The sequence below is a fragment of the Miniopterus natalensis genome, chromosome 7, assembly GCF_054644295.1.
Source record: "Miniopterus natalensis isolate mMinNat1 chromosome 7, mMinNat1.hap1, whole genome shotgun sequence".
NCBI classification, from domain to species: Eukaryota; Metazoa; Chordata; class Mammalia; order Chiroptera; family Miniopteridae; genus Miniopterus; species Miniopterus natalensis.
The window spans coordinates 16,948,565-16,964,600 of record NC_142087.1 but is presented as its reverse complement, the minus strand read 5'-3'; the positions used below and the strand labels follow the sequence as shown (position 1 = coordinate 16,964,600).

Genomic DNA, 16,036 nt, shown 5'->3' with positions numbered 1-16,036 from the left:
CAGGTGGTGCACCAGGAAGAGTTACTGATAACAGGGCTATCCCTCATGCTTTCACTGCCTCCCACGACTCATTCTGTCTGGGGAACCCTGGGGAAGGGAAGGATGGGTCTGTAGTTACACAGGTTCTGACAACCAGATGGGCCCCAGGAAGAACCTCCTCCCTGAGCTGACCCCAACAAAGGGCTACAATTGTAGTGGTGTGGACAGACGCGCACAGGCAGCATACCAGTGTCTGGACCATGTGTGGCCTCTGCAGCCGCAGGCTCTTGACGGTCTGGAAGACATCCAGAATCCCCTCCGCTTTCACCCGTTCCAGGACTGTGCTTAGGGCGCAGAAGGTCCCCGTCCGTCCTGCCCCCGCACTATAAGAGAGGAAACACACATAATACACCATAATACACACATAATACCTCTGTGCTGACAAGGTAACTGACAGTGGCAATGAGCAGATAAAGGCTGAAGTTGGTGCTAGGGGTGGAGCAGGAGTCCCCTCTGCACCTCATCACATAAGCCCCTTGCTCCCACGGCTCTGGGGAAGCAGGTGCACCTCTGCTGCCCTTCCTGCACCACCCACTTTGCCTGGTGAGGGTCTAGCTCATGGGCTAGTAGTGAAGAACCTCCAATCCCCACCCCAGGCACTGAGCCTTTGCTGTCTACCTACAAACAAGCCTGGGTTTCCCTGGCCTGCGGCTCACTCATGTTAGAGTTCTAATTCTCTCCTTCCCCTGACAAACCCTGCTCCTCTGCACTGGTGTGTGGTATGTATGTGCTGATTCTTTTCCATGCCTCTCATTTTCTTCCTAAATCCTAGGAATCCAGATTCTCACCATGACACTGTCCACCCTAATGCTACCAGTTGACTCATTCACTCACCAGACCCTACTGAGTGCCTGCTGTGTGGTAGGGACTGTGATGGGCAGCAGTATCCCAAATGATACTAAGATACGCAGCATAGGCAGGGTGGGGAGAGCTGCTATTGTGAGTAGGGTGGTCAGGGAAGGAGCTCTGCCATGTGAGTAGAGACCTGAACAAGGTGAGAGCAAGTCTGGCTGGCTGGCTAGCAAATAAGCATTCAGGCACAAGGCAGGAGTGTGTCTACGTGCTGAAGCTGTGTAGCTGGACCTGATAGATGGAAGGAAAGAAGGCAGGCAGGCAGGAGGGTGCTGGGGTGCGGTCAGATCCCTTAGGGAGAATGCCAGTCCCCTGGTGTACCCCTAGTCTGGCCTTGGCAAGGAGCCCAAAGGTCATGTTGGGCCTCGTGAACTGTTGTCAGATTCTAAGTAAAGGAGTGATGTGGTCTGCCTGAAGTTTTAAAAGGATATCTCAGGCTGCTGAGACTGGGGGAAGGGTGGAAACAGGCAAAGCAGTGAGGCCATTATCATTACCAGGAAAGGGGGATGGTGGCTTGGACAGGGGTAGTGGTGGAGGGAGTGAGAGACATCTGGTTCTGAAATTACTCTGCATGGAGATCAAGGCAGGGCATTAGATGTGCATGTGTGAGGAAAAAAGAGGACAGGATGGCTTCAAGGCATCTCACTTGAGTTGAGTGGTGACTGAAATGCCACACTGATTTTGGGAAGGTTGTGGCAAAAGCAAGCTTGGAAAGAAGAATCAGGAGTTCTGACCGAAACCCTTTAAACCGCAATGCCCAAGTGGAAATGTTGAGTACATAACAGATATATGAATATGGAGTTTAGGGGAGAGGTTGAACTGGTGATAAAGATTTGGGTGCTGGTATGAAGGCCAAGAGACTTAGATGGCTCACCTAGGGGAGTGACTGTTAGTTGACATAGAAAAGGTCCAAGGACTGGGTCCTGGACCACAAATGGAGAGGAATTAACAAAGGTGACAGAGAAGAAACAGTTGACGATAACAAAAAACCAGGAGAGAAGCTACACTGAAAGCATTCCACAGAGACATGAGTGATCAACATCCAATACTGATGAAGATCAAGGATAACGAGACTGGGAAGTGGTCTCTGGACTTGGCAATGTGGAGGTTACAGGTGGCCCTCACAGGGGCAGCTCCAAGGGAGTGTGAGTGTGTGTATATTTTTAACTGGAATGGGATCAAGAGAAAATGACAGAAGAATTAGAGAGTAAGTGTGAACAAATCTTTTGAGAAGTTTTATTATTAAGGAAAAGAGAAATAGAGGGGTAGCTGAAGGGGAACTGAAAGCAGAGTTCTGTTTTGTTTTTTAATATTAAGACGGGAGAAATTATAGCCCATCTGTATGAAGATGGTAGTTTTCTAGGTAGTTATTCCAAGGAAAACCTGATCATGGAGGATAGCAAAGTCAAGTCCTTGAGGAGATAAAAGGGGACAGAATTGGTATCCAACTGGAGGGTGGGGGTGCAGACAGGCTCTAGTGTGGCCCCCAAGATTCCTGCCTCCTGGTGTTCATGGCCTTGTGTGATGCCCCTCCTGAGTGTGGGAGGGACCTGTAATGTGCTTCTAACCAATAGAAATAGCAAGGGTGATAGCATGTATACAATTACACATATGTGATTACGTTACATGAGATCATAATGCCTGTCTTGCAAGGAGATGCTCTCTCCTTTGCTGGCTTAGAAGAAAGAAGCAACCATACTGGGAAGGTCCATGTGGCAAGAAACTTCAAACAAGATGCCCCCAGTTCAGCAGCCTACAAGGAACTGAATGCTACCAACAACCAAGCGAGCTTGGAAGTGGATCCTTCCCCATTTGAGCCTCAGGTGGGTCCACAGCCCTGGCCAGCACCTTGACTTCAGTCTTGTGGGACCCTGAAGCACAAGACTCAGCTGAGACATGCTCAGACTACTGAGCACAAAGACTGTGAGATAAATGTGTGTTGTTTTCAGATGCTAAGTTTGTAGTAATATTATATAACAATAGATTAATGTAGCTGGCTTCAGAGGGGTCAGACAACTCATGCACTGAACAGGAGGGTTGCAGGATCCACAGCACCAGTATAGGTAGGTGGGGAGCTATGGTGGTGGGAATATGTGGAAGTTCTCTCTGACTGCTACTCTTTTCTTAGTCAAATAGAAAACATAGTCACCTCTGAAATATGAGGATGGGAGAGGTGTTGGAGGTTTAAGGTTTGAAAGGAAGTATGAAATAATCGTCTAGGAAAAAGGCTGGCAAGTTTTTCTGTAACGGGCGAGATAGAAATATCTTAGGTTTTGCTGGGAAGAGACAAAACTGAGCAATAACTGGGCAATTGTAACTTCTTGTGTGCTGAGCAGCACTGTGAGATGAGGAGGGTGCTACTACGATCTCAGCTGTACCACTGTAGCATGAGAGCAACCACAACCAATAAACACATGAGCACAGTCACGTTCCAATAAACTTTGAATTCTATGTAATTTTCATGTCATGAAATATTGTTTTGATTTTTAAAAAACCATTAAAAAAACCCCCCACAGTTCTTAGCTTGCAGACTCACACAAAACCAGGTGGCAGGCTGGATTTGGTGATGGGCCCTACTTGGCCTAGCTCTAGTCTAGGAGACTGAGATGCAGAAGGACTGCAGGGCAGCACTAAGAGCCAACCATGAGGTCAGGGGTCAAGAATGTAAAATGAGCCCAGCCAGGCGTGGCTCAGTCGTTGAGCATTGACCTAGGATCCAGGAAATAGCAGTTTGATTCCTGGTCAGGGCACATACCCAGGTTGCGGGCTCCACCCCTGGTAGGGAGCATGCTGGTGGCAGCCGATCAATGACGGCTCTCTCATCACTGATGTTTCTATCTCCCTCTCTCCCTCTCTCTCTCTGAAATCAATAAAGATATATTAAAAAAAAAAAAAAAAGGAAATGTAAAATGAGGCCTGTAACACGGCACTTTTCTTCAGCCACATTCAGCTGCATGGTGCAGGTACAGGGTAGCTAGAGAATCTGAGATGTCCTAAGAGAGGGTGACCAAGAGAGAAGAGCATGGGAGATAAAAAGTGTGGGCAGGAAGTGTTTAGGCCATGGAATCCTTTTACTTCTGCCAATGGGCAAGAGCCATGTTTCACTGTTTTCATTCTCATTTCTCATATTGCAAGTACAGTCTAGCATCTTTTCATGTTCACTGTCCATTAGTATTAGTTCATGTACTTTGCCTCTTTTTCTTCTTCACTTTTTAAAACAATTTCTTTTTGTACAGGTAATTAATTAGCATGGTTCAAATTTCAAAGAGGTCCAAAATGGTGACAAGTCTTCTTCCTTCATTTCTCTGGCCTTCAAATTACCTCCTGGGAAATAAGCAGTGTCCTCCTGTCCTTGTGCCCTTGCAGAGATACTTTATGCTTATACTAACATAAACATATACATATTCTTTCCCTGTCTCCCACTGCTTTTCTCACCAAAAATAAATCTAGAGGATTATCCCATACCAGTCTATAAACACATTCCTCATTAATTCTTTGCACCTCTGTAGTATGAGACATCTCAGAGCTTACTGAATCAGTCCCCTATTAATGTATGTTTATATTACTTATAATCTTTTACTATTAGAAGCAGTGGTTCAATTCTTGTAATTATTTCATTTTGGCCACTTGAAGAACACATACTGGATACATTCCTAGAAGCTCCTTTGCTCCTTTTTTTATTTTCAAAACCAATTTGTAGGAATTTTTAATATATTCTTCCATCCCCTTAAAAACAGATATTTTTTTCCTAGTTATAAAAGCAATACAAACTCATGGTAAATATTTTTTTCTAAACTGTAATCGTGAACATGCTCCAAAGGACATTCACCTTCCCCCCCCAATGAGACCCTTGCCGTCTCTCTTGCGTCAGCGACAACAGAACTACCCTGTCTCGGACTTGCCCCTTTTCTCTTTCACAACTAGATTCTTAATCTGGTTCCTTTTTCTTCGAACTACCTTCAATACTTGCCCTTTTGTCTTTCCTATGTCTCGTAAGGAGGCCAGGCTCCCCAGCATAATGTGCGAAGTTCAAACACCAGGATCCTCTCCTATCATCTGGCCATGTCCTGGTCATCAGACCTGATTGTCATGTGCTCACCAACAACCTGCTCTTGTCCACCTTTCCTCACTGTCTGACACATGCTCATGATCACCTCCGACCTGCCTGCTTCTCATCGCTTTCTTTCTCCCCTCTGAGGGCTGGGGTGAGCAGTACCTGCAGTGCACAGTGATGGGGTGGTTCCCTGACTGCTGCTGCTGCTTCTGCACGGCTGCGATGATGTTGATCATGCCCTTTCCATCGCTGGGGATGCCCACTTCGGGCCAGCCGTGGAAGTGGAACTGCCGGATCTGCCTGCTCTTGTTCTCCTTTGGGGGAAGGGCAATTAGAGTGGCAGGGGCACCCAGGCTTTTCCCGTGGGAGAAACCTTACCCGTCATCCATCTTACCCTGGTGTTGGTGACGAGGAGGTCTCTGACAGTGTAGCTCTCACATTCCTCCTCCTTCTTCAGCTCCACTGTGATGTCTCCATAGGACACCAGTCCATCTGAGGGCCAGTACTGGGCACACTTCTCCTGGAGGGGCAAATCAGAGTGTAAGGGGCTCAGAATACCATGTGTGGAAGAGGCAGGGCTGCCCTATGAGCTACCTGTTACCCAACACACTTCACCCCAAGGTATTGAAAACTCAGAGGGTCATAATGTTACTTAACATCATTCCAATTAACTTCTGATCCTCACCAGGACATCTATATTTAACAACTTATTTCCATTACCAGAGATAATCACTTAACCATTTGGTGTTACTTACTTACGGTGTACTTTGCAACACTGATGGGGTCTCTGAAGAACTCAGACCATCGCCTCATAGGGCCATCCAACACTCAGTGGCAGGGTGGAGGGAGAGGAAGAGTGAATATCTTTGTTCCAACCCCCTGCTTTTTTTGTTCCCTTGGGGTGTTCCCACATTTTATAGCTGTTTACATGCCAGACTGCTAATCCAGGAAAACTGAACCCAATTACACCATCCCTGCCTAGCCATGGTGCTTCACAACAGCCCAGTCCACAGTCTCCCCTCATTCTTTTTCCTTCTCTTTCTTTAATCTGCAATGGCACCTTAAAGCTGCTAGCACTCACACTTCTGTCCTTGCTAGTGAGCAGAAGATGGTTTACTGTCTTTTTAAAAAAATTTTTATTGACTTTTAGAGAGGGAGGGAGGGAGGAAGAGAAACATTGATATGCAAGAGTGTAACACTGACTGGATGCCTTCTGCATGCCCCCTACTAGGGATGGAGCCTGAAACCTTTCAGTGCACAGGACAATGCCCAACCAACTGAGCCACACCCGCCAGGGCTACTGTCTGTCTTTTTCTGTACCTGGCTCAGTTCCCTCTACAGTTTCTTGTGGACAGGGGCTGCCTCTCTTTATCTTAGTTTTTCCAGCACCTTTCACAATGCCTGCCTATGCTAGGTCTCAGTAAGTATTTGATAAATGAATTTGTTCAATGTACTGTTCATTTCTTCAGAGCATTTTGGGGAAGATCTTAGATACTTCACTCCTGGCAATTTTAAAATCTTCAACCATAAATGTATGTATTCTATGTTCATTATAAAAGAGTTGGGGAAATTAGGTAGAAAAATATCACTGGTGGTCTCTTAGTCTAAATAAAATCATTATTAGAATTCCATTTTAGTAAACTTTCTTACTTTTCATGTGTGTGATCATTCATTACCCCCTTTATATATAATATTGAGCTCATTTTAAAACACAGGATTACTGGTCCTGGCCGGGTGGCTCAGTTGGTTGGAGCATTGTCCCATACACCAAAAGGATGCAGGTTCGATTCCCAGTCAGGGCACATACCTGGGTATTGGGTTCAATCCCCAGTTGGGGTGAATACAAGAGGCAACTGATCGAAGTTTCTCTCTCACATCAATGTTTCTCTTTCTAAAATCAATAAAAATAAAAAAAAATAAAAAACATATCCTCGGGTAAGGATTAAAAAGAATAATCAAACACAGGATTATTAAAGTGGTGGATCAAAGAAATGTCATAGGCCAGTGCTTTTCTACATGGGCCTACCAGAAGCCCTAGGTTGCCTTGGGGGTTAGGGCTTTGGGCCCTCTCTTCAACCAGAGCAGTTAATAATGTTAATCAAGGATCATTTTACATAGATTATATTGGTTTTTAGGGCACTGGTGGGTAGAATGAGTTTTTAAAAAAACATTTTTATTGATTTTGAGAGAGAGAGGAAGGGAGAGGGAGAGAAAGAGAAAAACATCGATTGGCTGCCTCCTGCACGCCCCCTTCTGGGGATCAATCCCACAACCCAGGCATGTGCCCTGACCAGGAATTGAACTGGCAACCTTCTGGTGCATAGGGTGACGTCCAACCAACTGAGCCACACAGGCCAGGACTAGAATGAGTTTTTCTACCACAGTTCCCTTCCAACATGCCTTTACACAGTTATTAGTAAGGACTGAATACCAGGGCTTGTCAATCATTAGAACTGCTAAGATCCAAATGGGTTGAGAGCAACAGGGTGTATGAGCTAGAATCATGCAATGACGGAAAGAAAAAAAATATAGCAGACCCTCGAACACCATAGGTTTGAACCACATGGATCTACTAATACAGGGATTTTTTTCATTAAATATGCAGTCAGTCCTCTGTATTCCCAGGTTTCGCATCCTTAAATTCAACCAACCACAAATTGAAAACAGTACTTTTAATCTGTGGTTGGAAATCCTCAAGGATTCCTGGAACCAATCCCCTGCACATAGCAAGAGATGACTGAAGTGTCTGGGGAGTCAAAAGTTATACACGGACTTTCAATAGTGAGGAGGGTCAAGGGTCAACTGTATTATGGTCCTACACCTAACAGCTTTCAGATATTTTAGATCTTAGTTTAGGCAAAGAGGCATAACAGAGAAGAAAAGGGGCAGATTGGAAGGTGGCCCCCAGGCATACAGAGTTGGGGAACTATCGAGAGAGTCCCCTCTTAAAACCAAACAGGGAGTGGTAAACAGTGAAGGCTAATGGGGGACCTGCTCTGGTCAACTAATGGGTACAACTACCCAAAGAGGTTACATATGGTCAGAAGCAACAAGAGTTAGGTGAGTGCTGGAGAGTGAGTTTCAGAGTGACACAGCTATTGTAGGGAAGCAGGTGTGGTATGTGGACAGGAAATAAGCCTGGAAAGATTACGGGGTTAGGATCTAAAGGATGATAAAGAGAAGCCACATTAAGACCATCACAGATGTTGGACTGACGGCAGGAACTTACCTTGCTCAGCCAGGTGAGGGCTACAGGGTTTATTTAATTGAGCAGGTTGGACTTAAAGCCAGCTACTTCAGAGAAAAAGGGAACAACAGAGGTAAATGGTACTCCAGAGTGCCTCCTGTGGCTGAGAGGTAGGAAATGGCAGAAAGCTATTACTGAAGTAGCACTAGTTCAGAAGGCTGAGTTAAGCTGCTGGAAGGAACCGTTTTGGGGGAGAAGGTACAGGCTTTGGAATATTGAAAAAAGAGCAACTTCAGTTTAGAGATCTATTGAAAATGACTCTCCTCTACGCTTAAGAGCAGGGACTCCCCTGCTTTCTTAGGACTCCCCTGCTTCCTTCCTTCTTTCCTGAGGAATCCAGAGCAGGGGCCAGCAGTGGCTATACCCACTGTGGCCCAGGATAAAGATGCCTTGGGATTCTGCTGAGGTTAGAGCCCTGCCCTGCCTGGGGAGGTCAGAGGGAAGAGTATGCACAAAGCTAGGCTGGGGGGAGGAAGCACAAACTGTATTCAGGAGAGAAGAGGGTGTGAAACATCTGGGAACTGAATGAAAGCTCAGACCACACTGCTCTTTCAGTCCTGAGAGAAGCTACAGATTAGTGTTCAGACAACTGGCTGGGCAATACTGCCTGAAAATGGCTCTTTGGGCAGTTTAAGTCAAAGGAAAAGCCCAAACATACCTTCTTAGCCACAATGCCCCCCCCCATTCATGTGGTCTCTGTCTCCTACAGCCCAGGACCTTTTTGCACTTACCTGGCCTCTCTCCTCCAGTTCTGTTAGCATCACGATAGAGCAGGATTTCCATTCCCAGATCATTCGCCAGAAGTCCTCAATTGTGTGGAGAAGAGGGCCTTGGCTGGCAATGTAGGAGTCCTTCTGCCGGTAGCCCTGTACAGGCCAGGTCAATAGTAGGAGTGAGATGGTTTAATCAGGGAGGGGCTAGTGGAGAAGAGGCTACTAGAAAGGGATAGGGCTGCTTGGAGGCATGCCCATCCCAGGCAGAGCTGTCTTTTGGTCAAGGACCAAACTGTCTGATAAGCTGGTCTCTTTCTATGAGGGTGAGGAAGGCAGGATTGGAACTGGGATGAAGAGAGCAGGAATGGGAGAGATGAGAGGTTTTCAACTTTTGGCTACGGTTTGTGTTGTGAACTTCTTCCTCCAGTTATTGCTCTGGTGTATAGCCCCTGCCTCCTCCCACCTTCTGCTCTCTGGGACCTGACAATCTAGAGTAGGGATCAGTTCTGAGCTGATGACTGACTCAAAGATAACTTTCCCAACACCTGGGGGATGGAGAAGGAATGCAAGGCCCAGACGAATTTCCGTAGAGTGTTGGGGACTCCAGGGACACAGATAGCACTTACGTCAATGAAGGATGCGTTCACATAGTCTGTGTTCTCCTCACCCCTCTTAACTGGAATGATAACTCTGTTGAACTCATCTGCAGGAAGGACATTAGATTGTGGTTCCCCAACATCACCTGTTCTCTCCTCCCTCTCCTTCCATCTTCCCTCCCCACCCCAGGCCCTGGGCAGATATAATCCTAGTTGGGCAGTAATATGCCTGTTCCCTGCCCAGGAGGGAGAATTCCTTTGGCCTTCATGCTCTTTTATTTCCAGAAGTCATTAAAGAACTGAGAGCAATGAGAGGCAATGCCATAATTCTTGTTTCCAAGCTGATCATTAACTCATACCTGAGAAATGGGAAAGGTAGAGGGGAAGGGGGTGTGTGAAGGCACTAAGGCTTTGGGGGTGGGGAGAGGGCTCTTACATGGAATGATCTGTAAAACCCGGTTCTTCTTCATGTTGGCTGGAAGGTTTCCAGTCCTCATCTTGTCATTCTGGATTTTGATTGATGTTAATTTCTGAATTGGGAAGGGGAGGGGAAACATCACTGATCCCATTAACTGAACTTGACAGGATTATGCCTGTCACTGAATGTGTGTCTCCAGGCCACTCTGGCTGCAGACAACTCCTCACCAGAACCCTGACCTTCATTTCCACATGTCCTTGTTAGAACACTTCCTTCTGTCTTTGCTGTCAATAGGTCAAAAGAGTGTTTGGGAAACAGCCTTCCACATTCCTGTGGACCCTTCTGGATTCCCTTGGGTCGGAACTTCATGATCCTGGAGCAAAGATCCTAGCCTCAAAGGAGGGTGGGCCCACCTTCCCTCTCTCCCTGCTGTTCTACCCCACAGGCCGTCTATGACTCTTTAGAAAACCTTATTCAAATGTACACCACCCTTTCCCAATTCTGAAGTCCCTGCTTGATCCTTGCTACTCAAAGTGCAGCTCATAAACCAGTAGCATCAGCCTCTTGTTAGAAATGCCAAATCTCAGGCCCTAACTCAGGTTTGCTGAATCAGAACCCTCATTTTAACAGGAACCTGAGGCAATTCAGGTCTCATTATAGTTTGAGAAGGATTGCTTTAAGGAATGTGGTCACTCCCACCCCAACCCAGAATCTCTTGTCTCTGGGAGGGCTTTGATTGCGGAGAGTGTGAAATATTATTCCCTAGTTGTACTGAGAGCCATTGTCTAATGGCACACAGCAGGGGTCAGCCATCTATGGTCCACAGGCCCTCTGTGGCCTGCTGCCTGTAAAAGTTTCACGAAAACACAGCCAGGCTTATTTGTTTATGGCTGCTTTTGTACCACAACAGCAGTGTTAAGTACTTGTAACAGAGACTGTATGGTCCACAAAGCCTACAATAGCTACTATTTGGCCCTTTACAGAAAACATTTGTCCTTGCTGTACATTGTATAATTATCACAGGTGTGAGGGAGGGATACTTAAGAAAAATATCACTGCCACCTTGGTTGGGTGGCTCAGTTGGTTGGAGTGTTGTCTTGTGCACGGAAAGGTTGCAGACTGGATTGATTCCTGGTCAGGGCACAGACCTAGGTTGGTTCAACCCCTGGTCTGGGTGTGTACGGATTGCTGTTTCTCTCACATGGATGTTTCTGTTTCTCTCTCTCCCCTCCTCCCTTCCTCCCTTTCAAATCAATAAACATCCTCGGTGAGGATAAAAACAAGTACCATTGCATGTTTTCCACCCCTCAAATAAACCAAGTGATTCTAATATGCAGGATGGGTTGAGAATGACCAGGGTTTGAGTAAAGGGCTAGAGACCTGCCTGTCTAACCATTCATATGCCTTGTAAAGGGTTTCACCATTTGTTGGTAAATCCTCAAGGAGTCAAGCATCCCATATTTCTCAGATCACATGAATTCTTCAACCTGAAAAGGTGGTTCAGCTCCAACTCACCTTAAACTCTTCCTCTAATCCATTGTTGCTGGTCCCTGGGATTTTGTTGTAAATTTTCTGCAGGTGTGTTTCTAGAGAGGTTACTTCCAGTTCTGTATCTCCATAGAGATAATGCTCCAGAAGGGCTTGGTATATGAAGACGTACTGCATCTGAAACCAGATGGTGCCCGAGTTCCAAGTTACACACAACACTGTCCCTATGGTGGCAGACCTACCCCCTCCTATCCCCATTTCCCTCCAGTCCACATCTCCTTTGATCCCAGCAGGGATAAAACAACTCGATTTAATTGTCCCAATTCAGTGACACAAGGCTTGAAATTCATGAGTCCCCCTGGGGTTGTTTAGCTTGGGAAGGAGTGTCCTACTGTGGCACCCTTCTGGAGAGAAAGCCTGGGGAGAACAAATCCAACTCCTGCCCATTCTGAGAGCATGGAACTGATAGTCTGAAGGGGCTGTCAAAATCTGTGACACACAAAACCTGTGCCAGCCTGTCTCCCAGCGTGGTGTCCTTTGAACCCCATGCCCTAACCACAGAGGTGATCTCAACTGCTGCTCCTAGGCATAGCTGAGCTGTCATAACTCTGCAGACACTGGCTCTTTTGGCTGCTGCATGCCTGCTTCCCTCGGGACCTGTTTCTTAGCCTTAGAACCTAGTGCAAATGACATCTGCCTTCCCAATTCCTCTAGGTACAATGTCCTCTGTGTTCCATGTCTCTTTTAATACATTATTTACCAGGGCCCTTCATCACACTGTATGATGATCATTTACAATAACCTGGGAGGTTGAGTAATCCATGAGGTGGCAGATGTTTTGGTCCTGAAATGCCCCCACCTTGCTTCACCCGCAAATCACTCACGTCTGTTTGCACCATCTGGCAGCGCTGTGCCCGGATCCGGCTCACAAAGCCATACACGTCCACCTTCCGCTCTGTATGCATCATGTCCAGCATGGCATCAATAACGACAAAGGTACCTGTCCGCCCTACACCTGCACTGTAGCCAGAGAGTGGGGGTATTATAGGGATGGCCAGCATGTCTTGTGGGAGCATATGAGGGGGCAGCACAGGCCAGGGCTCTTTCTTCAGGTCTCTAAATTCTAATTCTGAATGGAGTAGAGCTGAGACTCTCAGGGACCCAACAAACCCCACTGTACCCTAAACTCCTTACCTCTAGCTATCAGGATTAGAGAACTTGACATTTACAAGGGCCTGAAGGCTCCCAGTACACAAGGCAGCACTCAACCTAGTTTCCTGGCTTCACAGCAGTGGTCTCCCTACTCCCAACCTTGGAGGACTGCCCTTCCCTCTTTCCTTGAGTATCTACCCAGCACCAGAGAGGAGTCTCTCTTACTGCTGCCCCAGGGACCCCAACAGCTCATCTGCTTTATGCCAGCCCCCTCAGCCAGGGCCTGTGCTTTCCCCTGCTCTGGCCATGGGAACAGAATGTGGTATGAGTGGGAAGCCAAGGGTCAGGCCACACTGACCTGCAGTGGACCACGATGGCCCCTGCATACTGAGGGTTACAGGCCTTCACCTTCTTGAGGAACTTGAGCATGCCGATCGGGGTGAAAGGCACACCAAAGTCTGGCCAGCTGGTAAAGTGAAATTGAGTGATGAGGCGCTGTGGCTTTCTGTTGGTCATGTCACCCACCTGTAAAGTGAGAAAATCCTGAATGTTGGCCCTGATATGCTAGGGTAGGTGGGGAAGCTCCAGTGGAGGGAGGATGAGGCTTAGAGGCCAGAGCCAGCTGTGGCTTTCAGTGACAATGGGGAAGTGAAGGTGTACCCAAGAAAGTTTTAATGATGAACAGAGAATCTTCCCAGGAACCCCACTGGGTAAGCAATTACTATTATTCTCAGCCTACAGATATGGAATGTGAAACTCAGAAAAGTTAAATGATATGGTCAAGGTCCCAGAACTAGTAAATGGCAAAGTCAATACTAAAATGCAGGTCTCCTGACTCTTGGTAAGCCCTCTTTTCACAGCACTACACTGCTCTCAGCTGAAGGTGACCTCTGCCCAAGACTCTAAGGTCACTCTGGAGGGCCAGGAGCAGGGCCTATCACATCCTTGATGTCAGGAGCCTTCGGAGTAAGAAAGGAAAAGTGAGTCAAGTACCCAGAAGATTACATCATGCCCCGATGCAATTGGTTCATACTAAGATGATAAAACTCCATGTTTCTCCCAGTCATGAAAATGCTCCTCCTTAGCTTTGGCAGAGAAGTTCCTGGGGAGTCCAGATCTCTGGTTTCAGAGTCCAAACACAACACACAATCAGCTTTCCTGACCACCCTAAGTAAGAGGGAAGATCACACAACCTATTCTGCCCTCTTAATGGTCAGCAAGCAGATCCTAAGTGAGAGCCAAGAAAGGAGGTAGAAGACAGTACCTGCTGAATGCAAAACTTTCGCACTGTGTAGTCCACCAGGACGGTCACATCCTCTACTGACACACGGATATTCCCATAGGTCCAGCAGCCTTGGTCTGGCCAGTACTGGGCGCACTTACACTGGAAAGGAACAGACATGCATCCTCTGACCTTAGACCTCCCACCCCTGGCAGGTGGAAAAGGGCCTGAAAGGAAAGGACCGCCTATTCTCTCACATCAGACAATTACAGACTTTTTTGTTTTATCTGCCCTTTTTTCAAGTTCCTCAGTTTTCATCCTGTTTAGCATAATCTCTTAACATATGCACAGTCCCAGCCCTATACTTCTTATTCTTTCCCACCCCCATTCCCTCATTGGTCATACTCTAGAGGCGAGCTTGTCTTAATCCCTGGAACCAGCAACCTATGAGGAGGTCACCAGGGTGAATTAATGCAGACTATAAACCTGCCACAAGAGGCCCAAGGTCTTCTCTGGTGCCTGGCCCTTGGACAGCTTTCAAGAGCCAGAGGTCTGGTTGTAAGACATGAGCCTAAAGTCGAGCCTTAGTGCTATCCCTCCTAAGCACTGTGCAGCTGCTGATCAATACACCAACACCCAATGTGGAGATCAAAGCGACTCAAGGGCTATCCTGGAGAAAAATTGTCATGAATGGGGATTTCTCCTTGGGGACTGATCCAGGACTCAGGACTGGTGCTGGCTGTGGCCCAGCGGTGGAGCTGGCCAGGCACGGACTTGGAAGCCAAAAAGAAAAGGACCAGTCAGAAGGCTGCCTGCAGGATCAGGCCAGGGCCTCAGATTTCCTTGCACTTGGCGGCAGAGTCTCAGTTCATATAGCTCCCTCTGCCAACCCAGGAGGAGGGACAGGAAACCATGGGAATGAGGGTCTAGAGAAGCCAGGGAAGAAAAGCCCCTCTGTGGTGCTTCCTTGGCCAATGGCCCAAGTCTTTCTGCCAGGTTGTTTGGAACCAGGGTGAGTTGTCTGACTACCAGACACAGGGAACATGCCCTAGGTACTCCTAGGGTTCATCGGAGGCCTCTGGGAAACAGGAAAGTCTGGCAGGCATATTGGCCTGGATTCTGTCTGCATAAACAACTGGCAAGGAGCCACAAAGGGTGGACAACCCAGGTTCAAACACAGAGCTCCAGCAGAGACCCCCTACTGGTCATGCCTGTATCAGGGGCCCTTCTACCTAATTTTTCCACTCACCTCTTTTCTCTCTTTCAGATTGGTTACCATGACAATGGTGGCTGTGTTTTGTTCCCAGATCATCCTCCAGAAATCATTCACCGTTTCTTCTTTTGGTCCTAAACCAGCCAATAGCAAAAATGAGAACACATGGCAAGGGGAAGCAAGATGCTGGGAAATTGGAAACATTCACTTAACTTTTGGAAGCCTGTGCCTACATATCCCCAGCTAAGTATCTAATACATTGATCCATCCATTCATCCACCTGCTAACTGAACATTCCCCATGTATCCACCATGTATATGCCAGGCACTTTACTAAAAAAGTGAAGTGGGGTGGGAGGCTGTCAAAATATAAAGAGAACATGAACGATGTCTCCCAACGGTATTACAGTTGAGATTAGAAATCATGACTATTCACTGAATACCACATTATGGGCCAGATAGTGAGCTAAGTGCTTTAGACCTCATTTACTTCTTCCCACCATGCTCTGAGGTGGGCATCATCCGCCACAGAGAGGTTAGGTGACTTGCTCAGACTGGAATTTAAAAATTTACCTCCCATACAGCCTTTCCTAGAAAGCTGCTAGATTTCTAAACAAAAATGAGGGAATCAACAAAGAGAAAGTAAATGAGAGCTAACACAAAACGGAGACTAAAGGAATTCCCAGGGCATTGGTGAAGGGAAGGCTCAGGATAACTCTGCCAGAGGCTAGAGGGCAAGCAATCCAGAATGGCTAATGAAAGAAGGTTCTAGAAGGATCCCAAGACAAAAAAATTAAACCTCATGTATCTGAAGTCATTGAGAGAAAATATATACTTCTAGAGAAAAATTTGGGGGAGGGGAAGTCAATGCTAAGTATATAAAAAAAGTGAAGAGGAAAAAAGGGTAATCATTATCTCTCAGAAAAGAGGAAAACCAAAAACTGTATCAAAAAATTCATTTTTTGTGCTTCAGTTGTAAAAAAATATTGGTATAGTAATAATAATGTGAACAACAAATGTTAACTTTAAATTATAATTTAACT

The 16,036-nt window shown here is 46.7% G+C and overlaps 1 protein-coding gene across 3 annotated transcripts in view; it reads right to left on the bottom strand.

The window, feature by feature from the left end:
- PTPRA (protein tyrosine phosphatase receptor type A) overlaps nt 1-16,036 on the bottom strand; it is a 110,047-nt gene that overhangs the window by 763 nt on the left and 93,248 nt on the right. For all 3 annotated transcript variants that reach the window (XM_087818837.1, XM_087818838.1, XM_016215798.1), the window contains 11 exons: nt 15,031-15,128; nt 13,824-13,943; nt 12,918-13,084; nt 12,292-12,427; nt 11,435-11,584; nt 9,938-10,031; nt 9,532-9,608; nt 8,924-9,058; nt 5,340-5,465; nt 5,108-5,259; nt 227-362 (listed from right to left, as the gene is read on the bottom strand). In XM_087818837.1, coding sequence (XP_087674963.1) covers nt 227-362; nt 5,108-5,259; nt 5,340-5,465; nt 8,924-9,058; nt 9,532-9,608; nt 9,938-10,031; nt 11,435-11,584; nt 12,292-12,427; nt 12,918-13,084; nt 13,824-13,943; nt 15,031-15,128 — 1,391 coding nt within the window. The remainder of the gene's footprint in view (nt 1-226; nt 363-5,107; nt 5,260-5,339; nt 5,466-8,923; nt 9,059-9,531; nt 9,609-9,937; nt 10,032-11,434; nt 11,585-12,291; nt 12,428-12,917; nt 13,085-13,823; nt 13,944-15,030; nt 15,129-16,036) is intronic.